Source organism: Physella acuta, unplaced genomic scaffold (assembly GCF_028476545.2).
Source record: "Physella acuta isolate Inbredline_101_S28 unplaced genomic scaffold, ASM2847654v3 ptg002039l, whole genome shotgun sequence".
Taxonomy (NCBI): domain Eukaryota; kingdom Metazoa; phylum Mollusca; class Gastropoda; family Physidae; genus Physella; species Physella acuta.
The window spans coordinates 14,898-33,107 of record NW_026733542.1 but is presented as its reverse complement, the minus strand read 5'-3'; the positions used below and the strand labels follow the sequence as shown (position 1 = coordinate 33,107).

The window sequence follows — 18,210 nt, the reverse complement described above, 5'->3', positions numbered from 1 at the left end:
ATCAATCGTAATTTTTGGTAAGATCACATACAAAAATAAACACCCACAATGTTTTTACACATACGCAATTTTTATTTTTCAAGTGGCCTAAATTGAAAAATTACTAACAAGCTTATGATTTTATGTCAATGGATTTTTTCCATTTGACTTTACATACAAAGTTGAGAGAACCAATTTAAGGTTTTATAATAAGATACAGTACTGAAAAAATACACACACAATGAGCAACACCAAAGGAAACGGTCTCTTCCTTCAAAAAAAAAATAAAAGGTTTAAAAAAAAAAATGGACACCTACAGTTGAAAATATTTTCAAAGGTAAGACAAGCAAAGTGTTAATATAAGCCAAGATGGATTACTTTTCTGATTGGTGTTAAAATAAGTTCTGGACTAAGGATCTTGGGATGGGATTGTTCACTTCTCAACTCTAACAACTGGAGAGGAGGCAAATTTGTTAAGGGCATAGACCTCTGAGCTAACTGATGATTAAACTTGCATCCTCACCATAAAGACTGGTGTCCAAAATAAGGATAAATAATCCACTATTTTGATATACACCACAAAAAAAATTTAATAGTGGAATTTTATTGAAAAAAAAAATCATTGCTAATGACACTTAGACAAAAACTTGTAAATCCACACTATTAATTCTTATGCCAAACATACCCAATACAAAGTTATGAATTAAAAAAAAAAGCTGGACATGTGACACTACAAAATGCTGAATGAGCTTTTCTCCTTGGTTAATATGCCATGTAAAAGCAATATCTTTGTCATGTGTGTTTACAAACACTTCTGTGATGAAGATTAGAAAAAAGAATTAAAATCCTAGATCTAACAATCAAATATGAAATTTAGCTTATTTCAGACTATCACTGACCATTGTTTTCAACCATTACTGATGACCAACAAAAAATCTTCACCTCCAAAAATAAATTACTTAGAATGACTATTATGCAGTGTGCCTCGATTTAAAAGGACAAGGGATTCAGTGTTCTTGAATCAGAAATAGCTATTACCATTATTCTAAAATATACTAAACTGCTGATAACACAATGCTGAGTGACAGAATTAAAATATGCCTAAGATAAAAAGCAGAATTGTAGGGGGAAAAACACTGAATTCACAACAAAGAATATTGATTATCTGAACAAGGAATCTGCACTTACTACTGAGGCTATCAGGAAAAAAAAACAACCAAAAAGTGGATGATTACCATTACACATAGTGAATAACCAAACCATCTACTTGGATCTTGTTTTCTAAAAAAAAAATAATAATCAACTTCCATATCTTACAGAAACAACTGGTGCAAATATTCTACTCATATTAAAAAAAAATGAAGATTTAGTGTTCTATTGAAAAAAATTGTACGAACAAACAGTCATGCAGCCATTCACATGTGATCACAGAAAAAATGTGTTATTTTCCTTACACTGACAGCTATAAGAGTGTAAAACTTGACATACACATTATTATAATGATAATATAAAGTTTCATAATAATCGTTATAGTTATAATGGGGATGAAAATGACTGAAGCAGAGATGAATCAGCATTTGAACCTACCATGACTATTTTGACAGACAAACTGGATGTATATGAAAGCTTAGTTTGCATTGACAACTGTGTCTGTGCTTATGTAAGCATGGTGAATTCGCTGGTGTGTATGCCATTAATAGCATAACCCTGTCATGTTCTTTGGGCCAGAAACCATCAAAACAATACACAAGTGACATTTGATAGAGTTAACCCTTCTCACAAGTAAAACAACGCAAACTTACATCTAGGCAAATAAAATGTCAACATAAGCAGAAAGCCATGCTTTAACTTATTTTGACGCAAAAATTAATTTTAGAAGTTGGTTCGAATTTTAAATCTTGTTCTAAAACTACAACAGATAAAATTTAATTTAAATCAAACAACTAAATTGCTTATTCAAGTTGAGACTAAATAGCAAACCCACTCCAACATTTTCATCAAACAAAACTGAAATACTAAATTAGAAAATAGTTTACTCATACAAAAATATCAAGTATGCAGAATTTATTATAAAAACAGTAAAAATAGCTAACATCTAACATTGTGATGTTACAAAATTATATTCTTGGATTTGTAAGAACTGAATAATCAAAATAAGTAAATGCAAATGTTTGCCTTCAACACATTGACAACAAACACACATTTTTAAACTAAGTGCTTTATTATTATCTGCCACAGTTGTAAAGATTAGCAATTAATTTAACTTTTAAAAAGAGCTAACTCCAGAGCCAAACTTTGCTCTGTTACATCACTCTGTTGCCTAGGTTACTGAAATTTATGGCAAAACTTAATATAAAAAGCTAAAGGGTGAAAACCAATAAACAATGCATTAGTAAAATGCATTTGAATGTGGTAAATTAAGATGGAAGTGTAAGAGCATTAATACGTTTGCACTATTTGTTGTGAGCTATGATGTCTCTAGACTACTGAACCCAAGTGATGTGGGGGTAAGGGAATTGATTTGATGAATGATAAGGGCTAGGACATGGATCAAGGGCGTGGATTGTAACATGAGGAAATTGATGACTGAAAGTTGTTTTTCTGTAAACTGCTTGAATTCATAATTAAAAGAAATGTAGTTATTAGACAGCCATACATATCACTGGTTTTCGGCTTCTTGCTCCACTTCTGCCTGCGAGTCAGATGTCCACAGCTGCAGGATTAAAAATAAACGTAATATATTATTTAATGCCTAAAGAAAACCAGACGTTTTTTGAAAGAAAACTCAACATTTTACTTAAAACATTCATATGGCTAACGGAATCTTAAAAAAGAGCCAAATAATTTTCTGATTTTAAATAAAATGCAAAAAACTCACTGTAAGATTATCTCGCAACAGCTGCATTATTAATGTGCTGTCTTTGTAGGATTCTTCATTCAACTGATCTAACTGGGCAATAGCATCATCAAATGCCTGTGGTAACAAAAAAAAAAGTTGTAAAATCAAACAGAAAAACGTTTTAACAAAAAAAAAAAAAAGATATTTCAAAAGTAATTAAATTATTTTTAGGTCTGTGTATTTAAATGTATAACTACTATAACTTACAGCTTTCGCCAACTTGCAAGCTTCATCTGGCTCATTCATGATCTCATAATAAAAGACTGAGAAGTTCAGAGCCAGTCCTAGTCTTATAGGGTGTGTTGGCTGCATTTTTTCTTTAGCGATCTCTGTAGCTTTTTTGTATGCCTCATTTGATTTGGCAACATTGACTGTAAAACAAACAAAAACGATGTGTAAAGTAAATAAATGTAGATGAAGCTGTAAGAAATTCATTTTTATACACACTTTAAAGTTTAGATTTTAGCCTCTCCTAAATGTACTTGTTTTTAGCTAAAGAAAATTTCTATTACCTTTTCTATCTTCTCCTACAGAGACTTCTGATAAGTAGCGGTAGTAATCACCCTGCATTTTGAGGTAGAAAACATGGCTATCGTGGTGGGCACTATCATCTTGGGCTTTTTGGATTAGATATTTAGACAGCAAATCCTGGAAAAATAAATTTATTTGATAAAATTCTACCCATTATAACAAGTAAAATTTGTTCTCTAACGACTCAATCTTGTAACATCAATTTTTTAATTCATACATGTGAATTCTTTTGACATGTTCTGTGATGGTTGATTCAGTTTTTGGACTAGTAATCTAATATACAATGCTGGGTACAACCTAATTATCTAATATATAGTGTAAATAGTGTAGACTGAAGAATAAATCTTGATTCACATACACATCTGCAGGGCAATTTGTGGTCTTATTTGGAATTGGTACTATTTAAGACTGAATAGCTTAGTGGTAGATTTTTTAACATTCAACAAAAAATGAAAAAAAAAGGTGTACTTGATCTTTAGAGTAGAGCTATTTAGGCCTACAATAATTGATTAATTAGGCCCAAGTATTTACCAATGAGTGAAACTGTGAATCTAGGACATACAGCTAAAAGCATTATTCATTATAACCATTACCTTTAGCGACCCAGGCCTAATCAAAATATTTGGATGATTTTAGATAGGCCTACCGATAATAGACTTTTCCATAAAATAGGTGTGTTGGGTTATTAGTAGTATTGTAATCTCGACAAATTTTATGGTTAGAAATTAGGGTAGGATTAGCAATAGCCAGCCAGCCATGTGTGTAATTAGTTAACTACCAGTAACCTTACACCCCTTTTATAAAGAAGATTCTATTATCACTGGTAGCTTATACACTGGTATAAAAATTCCCCAAAATATCTAAGTAGCCTATAAATTATAGGCCTATACAAATTATCAGACACTGAATACGTTTTCTCATGTAGACTCTAGTTAGATCTATTAAATTTAAGTGTAGAATCTACTGCCAGTAGACTCTAGGTCTTTTCATTTATTCAGTAGGCTTCCTCTCAACATCTTTCCAAACTCTTTGTAGGGGTCGGGATTTAGATCTTTAAGTATAGAACTGTAGATTCTAGATATCTAGACCTAACTAACTGAATACTGGAGATAGGACTACAACAAACACCCAGTTAGATTTAGATTTAACTTGACATGAATCATTAAAACAAAGGTAGATCTAGATTTATCTGATTTATCATTTGGGTTAGCAGTTAGATATGTTAAAGCTCAGGATTGAGACAAAACATCAAGGAATGAGTTAAGATTATTACGTGGTACGTTTTTATGTAACATTGGACTTGGTCTGGCTTTTGCCACATTGAATCTATTTTTGCTAGAATGGAGGCACACCACCCTACTCACCAAAACTTCATTGCAAATTGACTTAAGTTCTTCTTCAATGGTTTCTCGATATTTCTTAGCCATTTCAAGCTTTTTCTCACTGCCTTCGGTTTTAGATTCTATGCTTGAAACAACCCTCCAGGCTGATCTTCGAGCACCAACGACATTTTTGTAGGCAACAGACAGGAGGTTTCTTTCCTCGTTGTCGAGAGTCGCTCCAGAATTATCATCGGAGTAAACGTATTTTACACATGAACACATAGCACCTGACATGTCATCATACCGTTCAGCTTGCTCAGCAAGCTTTGCTTTGTGCACATACTGTTCCTTGAGAGTAAGACCCTGATTACTCATTTTAAAGCCTAAATTTTGTTTGAGCAGACCACGATTCTGCTGGAATGAAACAGAAATATTCCAAGATGGCGAGCGACTTGCCCTACTTTTAGATATTACTCACATAATTCAATAAGTCTATTTTTATAAAGAAAAGCCTTAAGTTTAAAAAGAAATTAATATTAAAATGTATTGATATGATTAAAAAATATTACGTATTTTCGCTTTAATATCTTAATTTAATTATATTATAGTTTAATTTACAAACTATTTTTATACGGGTAATTGTACTTCCGCAAAAATTGCAACCGTGAGAAAAATTACTCCGCAGTACCGAGAATGAGAATACGGAACTTGTCGGAAGATTTTGACGTCACAATTTCCATGGTAACGAAAAAAAGGGATTGTTTTATTCTTGACTATTTTAATATTTGATTAAATTATGTTATTTTGTCTTCAATATTGAGAAATTATTTAACTAAAAATGTTTTTATTTTATACTTGAAGAAGCTATATTATATTAACATTAAAATTCGAAACTAAACTGATTTCCAGAGTGAAATTTTCAGACATCCATTTCTTTCATGTTAAAAGTAAAAAGTTTTGGTTTAGGCCTATAGGACCATGCTACACTTTGATGCCAAGTGGGCTTGACCGTGTAGGCATACCAGAGATCTAAATCTAGATCTAATGACTAATCACTAAGCCCAATGCAAAACACTAGATTCCCCCTTCCCTCCAAAAAAAAAAGACATTAAACTTATTGCATTTTGTTAATAACACGTTTCTAATTTAATAAAAATTGCTTTAGTTTTTAATCAAATAATTTACTTGAAGTAGATATATCTATATTTGTTTGACTATCTTTAAAATTCAATAACTAGGCTAATTAATACTTGCACAGGCTAATTATATATATATATATATATATATATATATATATATATATGATATATATGCCTCTTTATAGCTTACTATGTTTTTCACATGAAATATCTGGTAAATTAATTTGAGCATTGTCTCAACGAAATGTTGAGAGTAATATATATATATATATATATATATATATATATATATATATATATATATATATATATATATATATATATATATATATATATATATATATATATATGAAAAAGTGGTTTTTACATACACATCGAAAAATGAGGGGGAGGGGGGTTATAGAGAAGGGGGCATTTTAGCATTTCGAAAAACTATGCAAGTGGCTAGGCTTTTATGACGTATGTTGAGAGAAATGTTAAATAATTTCTGCTATTTATATAAAAAATAAAAAAAATATAGAAAATCCTACCACTGTGAGTTAAATGCGAGACGCGAACCTGTTAATTTAGCAAAGTGTTTTGCTGTACCGATCATTGACAACCTGTACCTGTGAGTTATAGGCCCTCATTATAATTTATTTATATTTAAAAAAATGTTATCTCAAAACTACATATAAGTAACAGCAACACACCTACTTAACTACACTTTTTGGAAACAACACTAAGCCTATATCTGCACAATATCAATAGTTAGTTGAAAACTATGTGAATTCTTTTTTTTTAACAGTTTGGTGTAAGCAGAAATAAAAAAAAAAAAGGCCAATGAGCTATGCTGAAGGAATCTAGAAATTGGAAATCTACCGAAATTAAATTAAATTTAGCCAATTGAAGTCTAGATCTATATCCCTAATACTTAATGCACGGGAATCCGAGTTCCTACTAATAAAGAACCCGTATTGAAAAAATAACGAATTATTTAACGTAGAACCTACATTTTAGTGGTAGGCCTATACAGGGGCGTAGCGAGGGGGGGGGGCGGGGGTGCGCACCGGGTGACACCATTTAGGGGGGTGACACCAAGGCAAAAAATAGCAAAATATATAGAGAAAAACTCGCGGGGGGACTGCAAATCGAAAGTTTGAGGGGGGGGGGGGGGGGGTTGCAAATCGAAAACTTGAGGGGGGGGGGGGTTGCAAATCGAAAGTTTGAGGGGGGGTGCAAATCGAAAATTTGAAAGTTTGTCCCTGGGAAGGGTCTCTATGCCTCTGGGGGGGGGGGGGTGACACCATTAAGTGCCGTACCGGGTGACACCCGACCTCGCTACGCCACTGGGCCTATACGACTATTAGGCCTACTTTTAATTTAAAAGTACGGGCCTTTATATATAACCTGCCTGCGATGGCATTTAGGTCTATTTGCTTAAGTGTTTGTTTTAAAATGATTGTTAACGTTCACCGTACAATTTGTGGGATTAAAAAAACAAACAAAAAAAAAAATACTGCTAGTGGTTGTTTAGTCAGCTAAATTTAACCATTATAAATATGGAATTAGGCCTACTTCTATGCAGAGGCGTAGCGACCCTTCCCGGCGCCCGGGGCGAACTTTCAATTTGGCGCCCCCCCCCCCGCTTATATATATATTATTTATATATATATATATATATATATATATATATATATATATATATATATATATATATATATATATATATATATATATATATATATATACATGTGTGTGTGTATAATTATGTGTGTGTGATAGTGTGTTTATATATAAGCTTGTGTGTGGGTAAGAGTGTATTTGTGTGTGTAAGCGTGTGAGTAAGCGTGTACGCTACAGTCCGGACAAGGTTTAATAATTACATTGTATGATTTTCATTCCTTAAAACTTTACGACAATTTAATTCCCATTAAGATGCGTTTAACTTTTTTTTACGAAAAATTAGTAATGTCAGTAAAAAAAATAAGCCTGATCTGTGTTAGAGGGTAGTTTGTAGCTAACGCTAATATGTTTAGACCAGCCTTTAATGTTCTAGTTTTGGAACGATCTCTGTTGTGATATGGTACATAGTTGGATTCGAAGTTTGTTAGAGTAAGGACACACAAGTGACATACAAGAAGAAGTTATCAGAAATATTTATAGTTCACATTGGAATACGACATGGGTATTTCGTTGATTGGTTGATGGTATGACAAAACAAGCTAGAGAAAACAAACTGGAATCCAACGGATGTTAACAGCTCGTAGTCTTGAATTTCGCAGATTAGCCCTGCCTTCTCGCACACAGAGTTTCTTCCAGGCATCTCTTCGGGGGGGGGGGGGGGGGGGGGGGGGGCGAAGCCCCCCGAAAAATTTTACCGCCCCCCCCCCCGAACGAAATGAAATTTATATATAGAAAATATATACGTTTAACAGTGTCCGCCCCCCCCCCGAAGAAAGTCTACCGCCCCCCCCCCCCCCCCGAAAATTTCAAGTGCCCCCCCCCCCCCCCCCCCCCCCCGAAGAAAAAAGTCTGGAAGAAACACTGCTCGCACAACGTCAACAACAAATGCAGAACTAATTGTATTGATTGAAGAAGCAGTAACAATCAATTTAATGATAGCCCATGACGTTCTGATTATAATCAGCAGCAATAAAACGCGTTTTAATACTCTAAGAAAATGTAGAATTAATTCAAATGCATTATCAAAAAAATTCAATCAGGATCTATAACTAAATGTGGTCTCTTTTACTGTATGGCTTGGAGCTAGATTACAGACAGTGGAGAATGAAATAAGAGCATGGAAAAAAGTGGTGGTTAGTGGCTTAGGGATTCAAGAATCGGTGATATTTAGTTCTCTTTAATATAGTTCAGTCATCCAGGTAAGATGTAATGCAATCAATCAAAAGTATCTGATCTCTCACGTTGAAGTTGAGAGAATCGTAAGAATCTTACAAAGAACTAGTCGCGTCTTTTTTTTAAAACAAAACTGGCTATTGAAATTGTACATTACGCGTTAATACACTTGGTTTCTTTACTAAGTGTTAAGAGAGTTATCTGCTCACCAATCCAGTACAAATACTTGCGATTTTTTTAGCGAAAAAAGCGCCCCCACCCCCCCACCCACACACTCATCACAACCATCTTGGACAAAGTTTGTAGAGCGGTTTTTAACGTAACAAACTTTTTTTAAAAAATGTTACACAATTATACAATGCACAGTACAATTCGTTTCTTTCTGAGAGCTAAAGGTTGTTTTCTCAGAATCCTGTGTAATTTTGCTATTTTATTTAGCCTAAAAGCGCCCCCCCCCCTGCACCATCTTGATAAAAGTCACTAACGTATTTTACAGTTCAACAATCGTACAATACGTTTCAATACAATTGGTTTCTTTTAATAGTGTAACGTTTATCGACTCAACAATCTAGTGTAAATTCTTCCGTTTTAAGTCTCGAAAAAGCGCCCCCCCCCCCATCTAGGTAAAGCTTCAAAGCGGTTTTGCCGGTCACTGTTTCTTAAGAGTATATGTTTTACATTAAGAAATCAAGGTAGAAAACAGTTAAATCAGTTTGTAAAGGCGTGTAGCCATTACATTTCTTAACTTAGACAGTTTATAATTCAAAACTGCAGCATAAAATCAGCTTTAAAATTTTTTTCCCACCCCTTTTGGCGCCCCCAAAGGGTCGGCGCCCGGGGCGGCCGCCCCCCCCCCCGCCCCCCCCCCCCCCTAGCTACGCCTCTGCTTCTATGAAAATAGAAATTGTTAAAGTTAAAGTTTTTCTACCCGGGTCCTAACCCAAATCAAAACCCTTGCTTTAACTTTATCGTATTCCTAACTATTCGATACTGTCGAGCTTTCTATTATAGTATAGTAGCCCTTGTAGCCCTTATCCTTTGAAAAAAAAAGACAACTAAAGTCTAAGTAGACATAGATCTATGTTTGCTTTTACAATTAGAAGATGGCTAAAAATGTAATAGAGTTAGGCCCAATCGTAACGGAACCAATGTTTGGCCAGTAGTAAGCCTTAAACTTATATAGCCTACATAGTAATAGAATTGACTATAGCTCAGAAGTCCCCGTTGTTCCTTCTTTCTCTGTCTTTCGTCGGGTAGGCCCTACGCATCGTAACTGGTTGGAACCATGATGAATTTCGTCTGCATGCATTATTAGAAAGTCGAGAAATTTGACCTAAACCCCATTTCTCTCCCGACAAAATCGGCCACCAAGCGCCACGCCTAAAATGACGTCAGACAGTTCCTCATCTTTTTTCATTATTTTTAGAAATACGAAATATTGTTACATCACATTTCCTAACTCAAAGTGTATAGTAGGCCTCTAAAAAATCTGCCCCCTCCCCAAAAGTAGTTGTTAAATTTATGGGCCATAAATAACTGATGAAACATACCTGTGTTTTGTAAATGAGAATAATGGAAGCCTCTAAAAAGTGATACTTTTATTTGGGTACCATTCATCCTAGGTTTATAAACTTTATAGGCCAAGGCTTTTTACTATTCTAGTGATCTGAAGATCAACTTTCTTTTTTTTTCTAAATTACGATACATACAATTTTTTTCCCATAAAAATCGTTTTAATAACAAGCTTTTATGTACTAATGCACTAAAAAGTAGAAAATAAATTATTTTTTATAGACTACTATTTAAATAACTATAAAGAAAAGCGTGAGTCACTTTAGTATCTATTGGATACATTTACTAATGTTTAGGAAAAGACCCACGCTTTTCTTTATAGTTATTTAAATAGTAGTCTATAATTTATTTTCTACTTTTTAGTGCATTAGTAGGCCCTTCGGCCCTACATAAAAAGCTTGTTATTAAAAACGTTTTTTATGAAATTTTTTAGTACTTTACATGTTTTTATTTACAATAGAGTTTCATGACTAAAAACCATTGCGCGCCTATTGAACGTAATGACGCGTGTGGTGTGGTTGGATAGAAATGCCTACTAATTTGGTCAAAATTGTAATTAATTCATAAAAAATTAATTAGGCATCCAATTAAGTCAAATTTAATATCACAATGCATTGTCTTCATGTCTTGACCCACGTACCAATTACGAACCGCAGTGGCGTAGCGAGGTCGGGTGTCACCTGGTGCGGCACTTAATGGTGTCACCCCCCAGAGGCGTAGCGACCCTTCCCGGGGTCAAACTTTCAAATTTTCGATTTGCATCCCCCTCAAACTTTCGATTTGCACCCCCCTTTCAAATTTTTTTCTATATAATTTGCTATTTTTTGCCTTTGTGTCACCACCCTAAATGTTGTCACCCGGTGCGGTCCGCACCCGCCCCTCCCCCCTCGCTACGCCTCTGACGAACCGTATCTGTCAAGTAGAAATAGCAATGTAACCACGACAGACTGTCGACAGAGGAAGTGAGTTAAACAAAAGCTTGCAAAAAAAAAGACTTTAGGCAGGTACTTATTAGAGGGACGGAATATCTGACTATCAAAATCTTCTATTAGTTATTTCGCCTGAGCTCTCCCCCCCCCCCCCCCACCTAATCTATGTCCATTTAAAAATTAAAATCGCGTCATTATTTATGGTTATATATCTGTATTATTTCCCTTTCTCCACGCCCCGCAATAGTTTCCGCTTCCGTGTTTGGGTTTATTTAGACTATCCACACGTGTGGAGTAGAAGTAACATTTTAGCTTTGTTTTGAAACCACACTAAGCAGCTTAATTTTAATTAAAATGCCAAAATCTAAAAGAGATAAAAAGGGTGAGTTAATAAAACCTTAAATAAATACAATTTATTTAGATCTACGTCATGTCTGTATATCTTTCAATTTCAATTTACACAAAAAGAAAAGAGGCAGTCTTCTGGCACTTCTGCTCTAAAAAGTGGTTTAAAAAATACCCCCCCCCCCCCGCCCATTTCCTTGCTAGATCTATCTCTGTAAATGAATTACTCGCCCCCCCCCCCCCCAGGTATAAGCATGTAAAAATACTTGAACTGACAAAATAAAGTAAAGCTCATCCTTTTCTGTGACCACTGCATACAATTACAAAAGGCTTTTGTGGTCAATTTTATTTTTATATTCAGCTGCCTAGTTTTAATGTAGTTTACCTTGGCTTACTAACTAGTACTAACTACCTAGCTCTTTAGGTGGATTCTGGGAAGTCCTATGCTATAGATCTATCTGGAGGCCAGTTAGACGTGAGATCTTGATTTAGATTTTAGAGACTTTACTAAAAAAATATGACACAGGAGTATGGATGGACTGAGTTTGGGATCTGAGAACTTGAGATTAGCAGTCCCTGCACACAGTTGAGAATCATACATTAAATATACATGCCTGGTCCTAATTTTTTTAGACTTACTACTTACTAGCAATACTAGGTAATCTTGCATTAAGTCCAAGCTTCTTGTTTTACTTGTTTCATCTCTCTTTTCAGTTTCCTTGACACAAACAAGAAAGAAAGGCTTAGAGTTAAAGCAAAAGTTGATAGAAAGGGTATGTATTTACTTACGCTTTGAAAACATAAACATGCTTCCACAGAGGCGTAGCGGGGGGGGGGGGACAACAACAAATTAAAAGTTTGAGGGGGGGTTCAAATCGAAAGTTTGTCCCCGGGCGCCGGGAAGGGTCGCTACGCCTCTGTGCTTCCATAATATGTCTTAAAGTTTTAAGGGTATGAAAGGTAAAAGTACACTATGATATTAAAAATAAACAAATGTGGGATAATAATTAGGACAAGCTTCATTATTATATATTTTCAAGTTCCTGTGTTAGTTGTTTTCTCTTTTAGTAAACATAAAAGTTTAAAACTATAGATCTCTCTATAATCCATGTTGAATGCTGGTGCTTTAACCCCCTTTATTTTTTTATCACGAACATTCTGCTGTAATTTAAGTTAATAATTTCAACGGTTTAATTTAAACAGATTAGAGAGACAGCAGACCAGTATGCAAGAATCTTCACATTTTCAGTCCATAACATGAGAAATGTTCAACTCAAAGAAATTCGTCAGCAGTGGAACCACAGCAGGTATTAGGTTATTATTTATACTAATATAATATGTACAAGGATTAACCTGTCTTTTTCTCACTGAAACCTACTAAATTTCCTACAAAAAGTAAAGACCCCTGTCATTCCTGTGTATTTAATATTATCATTTATGCCACACAACTCTCACTAAACATGTCCATTCCTTGATTCAACTTCTTATTATACATGTTTTTATCTTGTACTTGTAGATTTTTCTTTGGAAAAAACAAAGTGATGCAGTTAGCATTAGGTAGAACAGCAGATGAAGAATACAGAGAGAATCTTCACAAACTTACCCAACACCTGCAAGGACAGACTGGGCTTCTCTTCACAAACTCTAAAGAAAAAGAAGTTTTAACGTAATTTAAAGTCTGAAAATACTTGTAATAATAAAATAAATAATTATACAATGTCACTTATGACATTGATAATTTTAAATAGGGTTTTGAAATATAGTTTTAGTAAACATGACATTTTCATAACAGTATCAACCACCATTTTTGCCAAAGTAACTTAGTAAATATTAAATCCTTGTATTGAGATATAATAATATTACAATGTGACTTAAACTGAATGTAATAACAAATAAGACTCCTATAAAAGAAGGTCCTTTTATCTCTGCATTTCTTGCTATTTAACCTGTAGAAGAGAACTGTAAACTATAATAGTTCAATTCATGTTAAGCTCATATACGAATATTCTAGATAATAATTTTTAAATTTAAAAAAAGTAAACCATGTAATTTAATAGTTCATTTTCACTTTCAGGCTTTGAATATGTATTTTAAGAAAAATATTTTTTAATAACTTAGGTTCTTTGATGAGCTGTACATCCCAGATTATGCCAGGTCAGGCGCTATAGCCACACAGACTGTTGTTCTAGAGGAAGGTCCACTCCCAGAGTTCAGCCACTCACTAGAGCCTCAGCTTAGGCAGCTGGGCCTACCAACACAACTTAAAAAAGGTATTTGGTTCAGTGAAATAATCAAGTTTTAAAAAAACCCTTATGATGGGCAGATGTATCTTTGACCTCGTGAGATGATTGTGCGGTTAGTGCTACAAGCCTGCCTGTCTGTTTTTACATTCACAGAGATATTGTATGTTTTATGCCAATAAATGAGAGCTTCAGATTAGCAATTGTGTGCTTTGCATCTCCAATCCTCCTTCTTAGTTAGATCTAGATCTAACTACTAATAAAACTACCTACAACTTTTATTTGATTGCAAAATAATGCTCTCTTAAAATAACTAATTAAACCAAGCTACCAATTTTGACTCTATCATAAGACTTTTTTTAATGACTAAGTTGTTTGATCAAGCACCTTACACAACAATAAAGGAAAAGAAGACAAATCCCAGTGGAGCGAGAAATTCTGAAAAGAAGGCGGAGAGGACTATATGTTAAGGAAAATGGCAACAAGTGTTTCCAGAAAGGGCAGATCATGGAATCCACAAGGATCAAGGACACTTGGCACAGAAAATGACTTGACAAAACCTCGGAAATATGTTGTAAATAGCCCATGCTCCTTTTGGAAGTTGAAGAGGGCACACAAGAATATAGTGCAGTCCATACATGACCGGGAAGAAAACACCAAGAAAATTTAATACACCTGGGGACAGTTGCAGAGACTAGCCTAGGACAGAGATACCTGGAAAGCTCTAGTCAGCTGCCTTTGTCCTAGGAAGGATGACAGGCTAACCTAACCTATTACATGTTAATATACTTATTTCATGAAGAATATTGATTCCATTAAGTTTCCATTAATTGTTTTTTCAGGTGTCATACAGTTATTAAATGAACACACAGTATGTGAAAAGGGACAGGTCCTAAACCCAGAACAGTGCAGAATTCTTGTAAGTTCATTGTTAGTGTTGACCAATGTTGGACTTTGCCGCCAGACACTGGGAAAAATCTATCTGGCTGCCAGGCACTGTACAGCAAAATTAATATAGCATTTAGATAAAGTAAGATTCCATCAAAACAGAAATTTTGTTAATTTCTCTCTCTTAGTACAAAGCCATCGACCAAAGTTATTTCAAGCAGCTAATTATAAAGCAAAAGTTATCTGTTCATTCCCTTAGAAGAAAATGTATAGTTATTGGGGTCTAGCAGCATGTTTTGTACACAAATATTTCAATTTTTAAGGCCACAACGCCACCAGAACCCCTGTACACTCAAGGTGTTGAATTTAAGATATTTAAAATATTAAGTGTCATATTACAACAATAATTATCTAAAAATTATTTATTATAGTATATAAATTAAGCCTTTTACTTATTTTTCTAGATTATTTATTAGTTCAAATCCATTTACAAATATGTGCATCTTTGATTAACAAATAATTTTTTCCTATAATCCAGAAATTATTTGGGCATCAAATGGCAGAGTTTCATATCACAATTGATGGGATGTGGAGCAACACTGGCAAATGGAAAAAGTTTGACAGCAGGCCAGAACATATTTTACCTAGTAAAGTTAAGGTCAAACGTGAGTAAAAACTTTTATATTTTCTTCTTGCTGCTTATTAGATGTAGATGCTAAATTAGAGATTTTAAGGACTTGCCTGATGATCAATGGGTTAGAAATAGAAGGAATTATTCCATGATAAAGGCATTATTCTGCCCAATTAGAGTTCACTGTAATGATGCAATTATAATAATTGTAATTTTGTGGAAAAAAAAATATTTTGACAAAGCTTGACATTTTAAACCCTTCTAAATCTGAAAAACTTAGTTTTGCAATCTTGTCTGTGTGTGTATGTGAACATGACAACTTGTGTACTGTTCAGTTAGCTTGATAAAATTTCATATGCACGTATTTAATAAAAGTAGTTTTCTTTCAACTTTTGGGCAATTTTGAGCCATTTCCAGTTATCAAAAACAATACTTTATTTTTAAAAACTGAAACAGCCTTCAGAATTTGATGGCTTGATATCATATTCTCATAAAGTACATTGTAAGAACTTTTCACCTCTATTTTTTTACAAACTTCTATATTTCTATGGCCAAGATTCCACTTGAGGTTTTATCCCAACCCTTACTATTATGAAAATAAGAGAGAGTTTTAAGGGAGCTCATCCAGCTTTATCTGATTCTTATCATGTGTTCTTAGTTTCCTCCCTTTAACAGCCAATTGATAAGAATATTTAATTAATGTGAAAATTGAAAATGATAATGTAGCTACTATCTGAAATTTTATTCTGAAAGTGTTTTCAAACAGGCCTACCTGATTGAATGAACTGAATCATACAGCTAATGAATTAATTTAAAAAATATTTGTTTCCCAATAAACATTATTGTGGAATATGGTGGTGGTAAACCCCCCCCCCCCCAACACACACCCTCCCACACACAAACCCACACAACTCTTGATGCCCTAAACACTTTACTTAACCAATAATCCATCCAGTCTGACTGTCAGTTGTACAGAGTAACATGTACAATTGAAACTGTTTGGTGTATTACTTAAAGTAATCACACTTTTTACACTTTTTTTTACAGCGAAAAAAGATGATTCAAAAACAACAGATGATCTTGAAGCTAAAATGGATGATGATGAAGAAGAAGAAGGGGACGAAGATGAAGAAGATGATTCATGATGATTTTTGTTTATTAAATATTATTTTACAACTTTGGCGTTTCTTTTATTTGTTTATCTTGTCACTTTATTATAGAGATAGTTTTGGATTCATATTTAACTATTTTAAACCTTGCCAATGCAGTGAATCAGCATTTTTTTGTACATCAATTGTTCACAACAGTATAATCAGTTTTTGTTACAGGTCAAATCTAGCCTTGATTTAACTCCTGATTGGTTTTCCTTCACTGTGGAGTTTTTTATTTGAAAAGGTGCTTTTTTTTTTTCAAATGTACTCGTTAAAAAATATTGTAATCCCATTTTGCTACGGTACTAGTAACACAGGAAAAGTAGTGTTGAAACTACACAGAGGTTGATTTTTAACTCGTAGTTACAACAGTCACTGCTACTTCTTTCTATTTAGTGTTCCACTTTGTGAGTATTGACCATTGTATTATAGCTAGAAGACATTGTTCATTTCTTTTCACAACATTCAGTCAGTTTGCTGTTACCTGGTTTCTTTATATAAAAGGAAAATTTACAATTTGATGTTTAACTCAAAATATACTGCTGATAAAAACTCATTTACTAAAACTTCAGAGTACATTCCAACAAAGAATATGACCATTGTGCCGTACACATTTTTTCTGATGCTAATGAAGAAATGTATGAAAAAATTACTTGTTTATGTATTATTATTATTATCCAATGATAATATACTCAAATTGTGGTCACTGCATCCATTGGTCCAGTAGTGTTTAACTATTTCAGCTACTTATGATGTTGAGTAATTGATGTCTGGCAGGGCATTTGTGATTTTGGATGGTGACACTTTAAAAATAAACTTCTGACCTAGGAGAATGAAGCAGTTTGAATTAGGAAAGTTAAACTTAAAATAATCTAAAAGCAATATTCAAAGAACAATTCTGATTTCAAATATGACTCGGACTTTAACCCCCCCCCTCCCCATACCCTTGCTCCCCCACCAGGTAGGTGTTTTAGACAGTCATTTTATAAAAAACCTAAAATGGAAATTTCGAACGTAAAATTACGCCATGCTACATTTGAGTATTTTTAGTAGACTACCACCCCTCATACGACACACTTTGTATTTAAGCTCAAAGAATACATTTTTGCAGGTTATTATTTTCTCTTTCCACTTCATTACTTCGAAATGGTAGAGATTACTTTAACTGCTACACTGAAAAGTATAACTTCCCCTTGTAATGGTAGAACATTACTAAACTGGTAGAATAACCCTCTTAATGGTAGGGATTATCCAGGGGCGTAGCGGGGGGTGCGGACCGCACCGGGTGACACCATTTAGGGGGGTGACTTCAAGGCAAAAAATAGCAAAATATATAGAGAAAAACTTGAGGGGGGGGGTGCAAATCGAGAGTTTGAGGTAGGGTGCAAATCGAAAACTTGAGGGGGTGGGTGCAAATCGAAAGTTTGAGGGGGGGGGGGGTGCGAATCGAAAGTTTGAGGGGGGGGGGTGCAAATCGAAAATTTGTCCTCGGGGTCGCTACGCCTCCGGGGGGTGACACCATTAAGTGCCGCACCGGGTGACACCCGACCTCGCTACGACAATGCGGATTATCTTACTTTAACTATCTTCTAGACTGGTGAAAACATAACTTCCTCAAAATGGTAGATATTAGCTTACTTAACGTAACAGTACTAATAAAGGAATAACATGCCCTCGGATTTACTGGTTAAAGACCCGTCTAACGTTACCAGGTTAAAAATAGAAAAAACCCCAACTGAAGCTTTT

The 18,210-nt window shown here is 34.3% G+C and overlaps 2 protein-coding genes across 2 annotated transcripts; one reads left to right on the top strand and one right to left on the bottom strand.

Moving 5' to 3' along the window:
* Positions 1-48: 48 nt before the first annotated feature.
* On the bottom strand, positions 49-5,205 carry LOC131931823 (14-3-3 protein zeta-like). Its single transcript, XM_059288668.1, has 5 exons — positions 4,774-5,205; positions 3,391-3,526; positions 3,086-3,249; positions 2,858-2,953; positions 49-2,692 (listed from the first exon to the last, which is right to left on the bottom strand). Exons 1-5 carry the CDS (start codon positions 5,104-5,106, stop codon positions 2,639-2,641), a joined length of 783 nt encoding a protein of 260 aa, XP_059144651.1. The 5' UTR covers positions 5,107-5,205; the 3' UTR covers positions 49-2,638.
* A 6,245-nt stretch (positions 5,206-11,450) lies between these two features.
* Positions 11,451-16,493, top strand: LOC131931822 (mRNA turnover protein 4 homolog). Its single transcript, XM_059288666.1, has 8 exons — positions 11,451-11,591; positions 12,269-12,327; positions 12,758-12,861; positions 13,071-13,220; positions 13,673-13,824; positions 14,637-14,713; positions 15,221-15,347; positions 16,361-16,493. The coding sequence occupies exons 1-8, from the start codon at positions 11,564-11,566 to the stop codon at positions 16,456-16,458; spliced, it is 795 nt and encodes a 264-aa protein (XP_059144649.1). The 5' UTR covers positions 11,451-11,563; the 3' UTR covers positions 16,459-16,493.
* Positions 16,494-18,210: the final 1,717 nt, after the last annotated feature.